At 40.0% G+C, this 10,763-nt stretch overlaps 1 protein-coding gene across 1 annotated transcript in view; it reads right to left on the bottom strand.

The window, feature by feature from the left end:
- Positions 1 to 10,763, bottom strand: part of DCBLD2 (discoidin, CUB and LCCL domain containing 2) — a gene marked incomplete in the record, with an annotated part of 427,429 nt that overhangs the window by 100,463 nt on the left and 316,203 nt on the right. The window contains 1 exon segment of the mRNA XM_053705206.1: positions 5,167 to 5,310. Coding sequence (XP_053561181.1) covers positions 5,167 to 5,310 — 144 coding nt within the window.

Below are 10,763 nucleotides of genomic sequence, written 5' to 3'. Positions count from 1 at the left end.
AGGAGGTTTATAAACAGAATTTAAACGTTTACTAGTTTTAGTGTCAAGAGGACTAGTTTCATCAATATCCAAAGTAATCAACACCTCTTAACAAAAAATATACTCCACCTTAAAGAGATAAGAAGATTTGTCAGTGTCATTATCTGAGGTAGGATCTTCTGAATCAGAAAGATCCTCATCAGAGGAGGATAATTCTGTATGTTGTCGGTCATTTGAAATTTCATCAACTTTATAAGTTTTAAAAGACCTTTAACGTTTATTAGAAGGCGGAATAGCAGACAAAGCCTTCTGAATTGTATCAGAAATAAAATCTTTTATATTCACAGGGATATCATGTACATTAGATGTTGAAAGAACAACAGGCATTGTACTAGTACTGATGGATACATTCTCTGCATGTAAAAGCTTATCATGACAACTATTACATACCACAGCTGGAGATATAATCTCCACAAATTTACAACAGATACACTTAGCTTTGGTAGAACTGTTATCAGGCAGCAGGAATCCAACAGTGGTTTCTGAGACAGGATCAGATTGAGACATCTTGCAAATGTAAGAGAAAAAAAAAAACATATAAAGCAAAATGATCAAATATGGCAGTTTTAGTAAAGGGAAAAAAATGTAAACGGCATAGCCCTCTGAGCATAGAAAAAGGCAAGGGGCATATAGGAAGTGGGGTTTGAATAAATAAATTATTTGGCGCCAAGTATGACGCACAACGCAAAATCAAATTTTTTGGCGCTAACAACATCTGGAAATGATGCTACTCGCGTCATGGCAGACGCAACCTTGTGCAAGGAAACCTGGCGTCAACTAAGACGCCAGAAATTACAAATTTGCGTCACCGAACGTATCTTCGCACAAAAAAAAAAAAAAGAAACAGTTATCAGTAGAGGTAAAGGAATAGGAGAGTATATCATCGATCTGAAAAGGGAGGTAGGAACTGAATCTCTACGACCGATGACAGAGAACCTATGAAAAGATTTCCCGCGAGGAAAACCATAGACATTCACTGTACTTTGAGAGGAATCGGGCTTCAAAATGCTGAGAAGCGCATATCACAGAAGAAAATCAAGCACAAACTTACTTCACCACCTCCATAGGGAGGCAAAGTTTGTATAACTGAATTGTGGGTGTGGTGAGGGGTGTATTTATAGGCATTTTGAGGTTTGTGAAACTTTTCCCCTCCTGGTAGGATTGTATATTCCATTCGTCACTAGCTCATGGGCTCTTGCCAATTACATGAATGAAAGAAATACTATATATATATATATATATATATATATATATATATATATATATATATATAGATAGATAGTATCTAGGGGGTACCAGACTATAGCGCTTGTAGAAAAGGAGTAACATAAAGGGGAGCACAATTTTAAGGTGTAACACAAATGTACTGATTTACAGCAGAGTGTGGCTCACCTTTTTGTCTTTTAGTCTGAGAAGTCTGTGTAGTGTCTTTGCTTCTCCTCTGTAGAGTATGGTAGTATTTAGAAATAAAAAATGATTGGCTTCTGTATGGTGCCAATTAAGGTATTTCTTTTCAAGAAATAAAATCTCCTTGTTAGAAAGTGGTTGAGTAACAGGCTTCCCCTCTCAGGGGTGTGGTAGATGCCTTTTAATGAAATAAATAAATGAAGCAAATGTCAGTGATTAGTGCAAATAAAATCTCCTTTATTTTAGCACAAAAACAAACCGGCGTTTGTGCTGGTGAATTAAAAGTCTCTTGGTGTTGTTAGGTAAAAACTTTGTGCAGAAATTTGGGGTATTTAACTTCCCAAACAGGCTGTGATGGTTGTCGCCTTGATTATGCACAAACAGTGCAGAGGATTCCTTGAAGATTTTTGTCTCCAGATGGTGTAAAGATTAAGGTTTATGCAAGATTTTGTGGTATTTTCCTTCCTAAACAGGCTGTGATGGTTGTTGTCCTGAACTTACATAAACAGTATAGAGGATTCCTTGATGATCCCTGTTGGTTTCTCTTTTTTTGCAAAAAGTAAAAAGTTCAGTTTTTTACTTTTAGGAAAATAATGATTCCTGAAGGTTCCTGTGTGGGTTGCAGAAGAAGTTAGGTGTTTTGTAACCTCCACAGGTCTTTCCTGTCTTAGGATGGCGTTGGATACACTTGTGCTTCACAAGTGATCTGTAGAGTTGCGGTCTTGCCGGACCGGAAGTGACGTCACAAGTGGGCGTGCCCTTAAGCGTTTCATGAAACTGTCTTCACTTCCTCAGAGGGCACGCCCACTTGTGATGTCACTTCCGGTCCGGCGAGACCGCAACTCTACAGATTTGATTTCTAAATTTCTACCATACTCTACAGAGGAGAAGCAAAGACACTACACAGACTTCTCAGACTAAAAGACAAAAAGGTGAGCCACAAAAAAGTTTTTTTATACCCTGCTGTAAATCAGTACATTTGTGTTGCACCTTAAAACTGTGCTCCCCTTTATGTTACTCCCTTTCTACAACCGCTATAGTCTGGTACCCCCTAGATCCTATCCATAATTCTTTGTTCCATTTTGATGATAGTAGAATCACCAGACTAAGCTGCTCAGAAACACATCAGGAGGAACTGTATATTTAAGCAAATTAAATTTTTGCATTAAAACACAGCGCAAGCCTAAACAATTTTACCTTTTTTATATAGATATAGATATATATATATATATATATATATATACATACACACACATGATTATATATAGGTATAGATATATATAGGAATATCCATTTAAAAATACATAGAACATATTTTGCTATGTGCAGAACATTGGAATGTGAAATATTTACAATAAATACATAGTATAACACTATTAAATATAATTATTGCATAAATATGAGTTTTCATCTACTTGACTGCAAAGGGCTCCAATGCACATACATAAATATATATATATATATATATATATATATATATATATATATATATGTGTATATATGTATTTATATGCGTATATATGTTTGTAAATACACATATATATATATATATACACATACATACACACAAATATATATTTAGACATGTGTATGTATGTATGTATCTCAATGTTAAAGCCCTCTGCAGTTCTTTTTTCTAACACCTGAGACTCATATCTTTGAGCACATTCCCCCCCCCCCCCAATAATTTTTTTATCAGACAGTGTTATTATGAGTGTAAATGTACTGTTAAATGCATATTTGACGTGTTTTGTGCAACATTTTATTCCAGTGTAACAGTTAACCAGAGTTTTGAAGTGTAATCATTCTAGTGTATATAGCAATTGCACACATTTACTTTCTACCTGTAATACGAGCGGAATTTAACTTGCTCGAAAACTGCCTCAAAAACCCGATATCGCTCCACTCGTAATCTAGCCCTGTATCGGTAGCATCAGGTATGTACTACTGATCGCTACTACAATAGCATTTGTATTTAAGACACACTAAAGATATATGGCAACACAGATTTTAATAACCGCTTTAAAATAGCTGCGTTACCATTTATTTTATTAAAGGACACTGTACCCAAAATTTTTCTTTCGTGATTCAGATTGAGCATGAAATTTTAAGCAACTTTCTAATTTACTCCTATTATCAAATTTTCTTCATTCTCTTGGTATCTTTATTTGAAATGCAAGAATGTAAGTTTAGATGCCGAACCATTTTTGGTGAACAACCTGAGTTGTCCTTACTGATTGGTAGATAAATTCATCCACAAAATAAAAAAGTGCTGTCCAGAGTACTGAAACAAAAAAAAAAAAAAGCTTAGATGCCTTCTTTTTCAAATAATGATAGCAAGAGAACGAAGAAAAATTGATAATATGAGTAAATTAGAAAGTTGCTTAAAATTGCATGCTCTTTCTGAATTACAAAAGAAAAAATTTGGGTTCAGTGTCCCTTTAAGCCATCATAATGTAACATAGAAACATAGATTTTGAAAGCAGATAAGAACCATAGGCCAAACAACTCAGTTTATTTAGTTAGCACAATAGCCTTATGCTTATCCCAGGCATTCTTGAAGTCCCCCATAGTGTTTGTCTAACACCTCTAATGGAAGTTTACTCTATGAATCAACCACCCTTTCTGTGAAGAAGTGCTTCTGCAAATTAATACTCCAACATTTTCTTTCAAATCACAAAATGCCTTTTCTATATTTCCCTGTATTTGATTAATATTGATTTGTGCTACAATAGGTTCTCTTAAGTTAGGTAATTCTAGAACCCTTTGTAATTGTATATACAGGAGGCCATGCCACTTCCTCCCTCCATTCATTTCTAGGCATGTTCATGTGTTTCTTTTTGCTTATTTGTTCTGGCATTATTGTTCTTTGGCCTGCACACACACACTATATTTGCTTCCTTATAGCTACTATGTATTCAATACCAACCTTGATATCCATTCTCTACGAGGATCTCCCTTTCACTATATTGTATATGTCCTGCATTTTATGTTGGGGGTTAACGCTTGACATTCCGCCGCTTAATTTATTTTATACATGATGCAGCAGTTAATATCCCAATACTTCTGGTGCAATACATGGCAACAATGGCATATTGCTTGATTGCCATCTGATCTAATTTTTAGGAAATGCCAAAATAAACAATGGATAAATCCCCTGAAAAAAAAATTGCCTGAGAATCCAAATGACCTTGAAAATATATACAAGTAATCTCCTAAAAAGATAGATATCTGCAGCAATGTAAACCTACTATAAATAAACTCTCCTGATGACAGAACTATACCACTATAACGAATATAACCATGATACTACAACTCCAAGACAGAATCCGTCTCCAATCGATGTTCAAGCCAAAACAACTTATCTGAGTGTTTAAACATTCATAGAAAGGAGGGATGCCATGGAAACCACCTCCCATAGCCTTTGAGCTAAACTCATATTCTCATGAAAAGATCTCTGGGATATATTGTAGTGGGCAGAGGACATCTGCTTACTGGTACGGATATGGTTACAGGAGCGAGAGATAATATACTAAAGGAGGCACCCAACACCTTTAATAATGGGTGCTTATTCTATGTACCATGCCTAAACTATCCTAGTGTGTAATTAGATACCATATTTACAAAGCTAAAACACATGAAATTAAATAAATCTGAGGCCAGTTTAACACATTGTAAACAAATTGTAAACAAATTAATATGATATCTTCTTAGACTTACCTTTGGTAATGTTTGGTGACACTGTAGTGTTTTTAATCTCAGGAGGAAATGTGATTTTCTCTGTCTCTGGCTGCAGGGGGCTGTTGTTTTTAGCACGTGGCTTTAGAGGTATAGGTGGTGTGACTGTTAACTTTGGAGCCCAACCTTTTTAAAATAATAAACAAAAAAATCTTCAAAACACAATTTTTTCATTCTTTTATGGTCAATAAATGTTAGCTCACCTGCCATAACTGAAAAACATAATTTATGCTTACCTGATAAATTTATTTCTCTTGTAGTGTATCCAGTCCACGGATCATCCATTACTTGTGGGATATTCTCCTTCCCAATAGGAAGCTGCAAGAGGATCACCCACAGCAGAGCTGCTATATAGCTCCTCCCCTCACTGCCATATCCAGTAATTCGACCGAAACAAGACGAGAAAGGAGAAACCATAGGGTGCAGTGGTGACTGTAGTTTAATTAAAATTTAGACCTGCCTTAAAAGGACAGGGCGGGCCGTCGACTGGATACACTACAAGAGAAATAAATTTATCAGGTAAGCATAAATTATGTTTTCTCTTGTTAAGTGTATCCAGTCCACGGATCATCCATTACTTGTGGGATACCAATACCAAAGCTAAAGTACACGGATGATGGGAGGGACAAGGCAGGAACTTAAACGGAAGGAACCACTGCCTGTAGAACCTTTCTCCCAAAAACAGCCTCCGAAGAAGCAAAAGTGTCAAATTTGTAAAATTTTGAAAAGGTGTGAAGCGAAGACCAAGTCGCAGCCTTGCAAATCTGTTCAACAGAGCCCTCATTTTTAAAGGCCCAGGTGGAAGCCACAGCTCTAGTAGAATGAGCTGTAATCCTTTCAGGGGGCTGCTGTCCAGCAGTCTCATAGGCTAAGCGTATTATGCTCCGAAGCCAAAAGGAGAGAGAGGTTGTCGAAGCTTTTTGACCTCTCCTCTGTCCAGAGTAAACGACAAACAGGGCAGATGTTTGACGAAAATCTTTAGTAGCCTGTAAGTAAAACTTCAAGGCACGGACTACGTCCAGATTATGCAAAAGACGTTCCTTCTTTGAAGAAGGATTAGGACACAATGATGGAACAACAATCTCTTGATTGATATTCCTGTTAGAAACCACCTTAGGTAAAAACCCAGGTTTGGTACGCAGAACTATCTTGTCTGAATGAAAAATCAGATAAGGAGAATCACAATGTAAGGCAGATAACTCAGAGACTCTTCGAGCCGAGGAAATAGCCATCAAAAACAGAACTTTCCAAGATAAAAGTTTAATATCAATGGAATGAAGGGGTTCAAACGGAACTCCCTGAAGAACTTAGAACCAAGTTTAAGCTCCACGGGGGAGCAACAGTTTTAAACACAGGCTTAATCCTAACCAAAGCCTGACAAAATGCCTGGATGTCTGGAACTTCTGCCAGACGCTTGTGCAAAAGAATAGACAGAGCAGAGATCTGTCCTTTTAAAGAACTAGCTGATAAGCCTTTGTCCAAACCCTCTTGGAGAAAAGACAATATCCTAGGAATCCTAACCTTACTCCATGAGTAACTCTTGGATTCACACCAATAAAGATATTTACGCCATATCTTATGGTAGATTTTCCTGGTGACAGGCTTCCGAGCCTGTATTAAGGTATCAATGACTGACTCGGAGAAGCCACGCCTTGATAGAATCAAGCGTTCAATCTCCATGCAGTCAGTCTCAGAGAAATTAGATTTGGATGATTGAAAGGACCTTGTATTAGAAGGTCCTGCCTCAGAGGCAGAGTCCATGGTGGAAGAGATGACATGTCCACTAGGTCTGCATACCAGGTCCTGCGTGGCCACGCAGGCGCCATCAGAATCACCGATGCTCTCTCCTGTTTGATTTTGGCAATCAGTCGAGGGAGCAGAGGAAACGGTGGAAATATATAGGCCAGGTTGAAGAACCAAGGAGCTGCTAGAGCATCTATCAGCGTTGCTCCCGGGTCCCTGGACCCGTAACAAGGAAGCTTGGCGTTCTGGCGAGACGCCATGAGATCCAGTTCTGGTTTGCCCCAACGATGGACTAGTTGAGCAAATACCTCCAGATGGAGTTCCCACTCCCCCGGATGAAAAGTCTGACGACTTAGAAAATCCGCCTCCCAGTTCTCTACGCCTGGGATGTGGATCGCTGACAGGTGGCAAGAGTGAGACTCAGCCCAGCGAATTATCTTTGAGACTTCTAACATCGCTAGGGAACTCCTGGTTCCCCCTTGATGGTTGATGTAAGCCACAGTCGTGATGTTGTCTGACTGAAATCTGATGAACATCAGTGTTGCTAACTGAGGCCAAGCTAGAAGAGCATTGAATATTGCTCTTAACTCCAGAATATTTATTGGGAGGAGTTTCTCCTCCTGAGTCCACGATCCCTGAGCCTTCAGGGAGTTCCAGACTGCGCCCCAACCTAGAAGGCTGGCATCTGTTGTTACAATCGTCCAATCTGGCCTGCGAAAGGTCATACCCTTGGACAGATGGACCCGAGAAAGCCACCAGAGAAGAGAATCTCTGGTCTCTTGATCCAGATTTAGTAGAGGGGACAAATCTGAGTAATCCCCATTCCACTGACTTAGCATGCATAATTGCAGCGGTCTGAGATGAAGGCGCACAAATGGCACTATGTCCATTGCCGCTACCATTAAGCCGATTACTTCCATGCACTGAGCCACTGACGGGCGTGGAATGGAATGAAGGACACGGCAAGCATTTAGAAGTTTTGATAACCTGGACTCCGTCAGGTAAATTTTCATCTCTACAGAATCTATAAGAGTCCCTAGGAAGGAGACTCTTGTGAGTGGTGATAGAGAACTCTTTTCCACGTTCACTTTCCACCCATGCGACCTCAGAAATGCCAGAACTATCTCTGTATGAGACTTGGCAATTTGAAAGCTTGATGCCTGTATCAGGATGTCGTCTAGATACGGAGACACCGCTATGCCTCGTGGTCTTAGAACCGCCAGAAGTGAGCCCAGAACCTTTGTAAAAATTCTCGGGGCAGTGGCCAACCCGAAGGGAAGAGCTACAAATTGGTAATGCCTGTCTAGAAAGGCAAACCTTAGGAACCAATGATGATCTTTGTGAATCGGTATGTGAAGGTAGGCATCCTTTAAGTCCACTGTGGTCATGTACTGACCCTCTTGGATCATGGGTAGGATGGTCCGAATAGTTTCCATTTTGAATGATGGAACTCTGAGGAATTTGTTTAAGATTTTTAGATCCAAGATTGGTCTGAAGGTTCCCTCTTTCTTGGGAACCACAAACAGATTTGAATAAAATCCCTGTCCTTGTTCCGTCCGCGGAACTGGATGTATCACTCCCATTACTAGGAGGTCTTGCACACAGCTTAGGAATGCCTCTTTCTTTATCTGGTTTGCTGATAACCTTGAAAGATGAAATCTCCCTTGTGGAGGAGAAGCTTTGAAGTCCAGAAGATATCCCTGAGATATGATCTCCAACGCCCAGGGATCCTGAACATCTCTTGCCCACGCCTGGGCGAAGAGAGAAAGTCTGCCCCCCACTAGATACGTTTCCGGATAGGGGGCCGTTCCTTCATGCTGTCTTGGGGGCAGCAGCAGGCTTTCTGGCCTGCTTGCCCTTGTTCCAGGACTGGTTAGGTTTCCAGGCCTGTCTGGAATGAGCAACCAGTTCCCTCTTGTTTTGAAGCGGAGGAAGTTGATGCTGCTCCTGCCTTGAAATTTTGAAAGGCACGAAAATTAGACTGTTTGGCCTTTGATTTGTCCCTGTCCTGAGGAAGGGTATGACCCTTGCCTCCAGTAATGTCAGCAATAATTTCCTTCAAGCCAGGCCCGAATAAGGTCTGCCTCTTGAAAGGAATGTTGAGTAATTTAGACTTTGAAGTCACGTCAGCTGACCAGGATTTAAGCCATAGCGCCCTACGCGCCTGGATGGCGAATCCGGAATTCTTAGCCGTTAGTTTAGTCAAATGAACAATGGCATCAGAAACAAATGAGTTAGCTAGCTTAAGCGTTCTAAGCTTGTCAATAATTTCATTCAATGGAGCTGTCTGGATGGCCTCTTCCAGGGCCTCAAACCAGAATGCCGCCGCAGCAGTGACAGGTGCAATGCATGCAAGGGGCTGTAAAATAAAACCTTGTTGAATAAACATTTTCTTAAGGTAACCCTCCAATTTTTATCCATTGGATCTGAAAAAGCACAACTGTCCTCAACCGGGATAGTGGTACGCTTTACTAAAGTAGAAACTGCTCCCTCCAACTTAGGGACCGTCTGCCATAAGTCCCGTGTAGTGGCGTCTATTGGAAACATTTTTCTAAATATAGGAGGTGGGGAAAAGGGCACACTGGGTCTATCCCACTCCTTGCTAATAATTTCTGTAAGCCTTTTAGGTATAGGAAAAACGTCAGTACACACCGGCACCGCATAGTATCAATCCAGCCTACACAATTTCTCTGGAATTGCAACTGTGTTACAGTCATTCAGAGCAGCTAATACCTCCCCAAGCAATACACGGAGGTTCTCAAGCTTAAATTTAAAATTAGAAATCTCTGAATCAGGTTTCCCCGAGTCAGAGATGTCACCCACAGACTGAAGATCTCCGTCCTCATTTTCTGCATACTGTGACGCAGTATCAGACATGGCTCTAACAGCATTTGCGCGCTCTGTATCTTTCCTAACCCCAGAGCTATCGTGCTTGCCTCTTAATTCAGGCAATCTAGATAATACCTCTGACAGGGTATTATTCATGATTGCAGCCATGTCCTGCAAGGTAATCGCTATGGGCGTCCCTGATGTAATTGGCGCCATATTAGCGTGCGTCCCCTGAGCGGGAGGCGAAGGGTCTGACACGTGGGGAGAGTTAGTCGGCATAACTTCCCCCTCGACAGAACCCTCTGGTGATAATTCTTTTATAAATAAAGACTGATCTTTACTGTGTAAGGTGAAATCAATACATTTAATACACATTCTCCTATGGGGCTCCACCATGGCTTTCAAACATAATGAACAAGTAGGTTCCTCTGTGTCAGACATGTTTAAACAGACTAGCAAGGAGACTAGCAAGCTTGGAAAACACTTCAAAACAAGTTTACAAGCAATATAAAAAAACGTTACTGCGCCTTTAATAAACACAAATTTTCCCAAATTTTGAAATAACAGTGAAAAAATGCAGTTACACTAACAAAATTTTTACAGTGTATGTAATAAGTTAGCAGAGCATTGCACCCACTTGCAAATGGATGATTAACCCCTTAATACCAAAAACGGAATAACAAATGACAAAAACGTTTTTTAAACAGTCACAACAACTGCCACAGCTCTACTGTGGCTTTTTACCTCCCTCAAAACGACTTTTGAAGCCTTTTGAGCCCTTCAGAGAAGTCGTGGATCATGCAGGAAGAAGCTGGATGTCTGTGTCTGTAATTTTTGCTGTGCAAAAAAACGCCAAAATAGGCCCCTCCCACTCATATTACAACAGTGGAAAGGCTCAGGGAACTGTTTCTAGGCAAAATTCAAGCCAGCCATGTGGAAAAAACTAGGCCCCAATAAGTTTTATCACCAAACATATGTAAAAAATGATTAAACATGCCAGCAAACGT

Source organism: Bombina bombina, chromosome 3, assembly GCF_027579735.1.
Source record: "Bombina bombina isolate aBomBom1 chromosome 3, aBomBom1.pri, whole genome shotgun sequence".
Taxonomy (NCBI): Eukaryota; Metazoa; Chordata; class Amphibia; order Anura; family Bombinatoridae; genus Bombina; species Bombina bombina.
The sequence above is the reverse complement of the archived record's forward strand: the minus strand, read 5'-3'. Positions and strand labels throughout refer to the sequence as shown.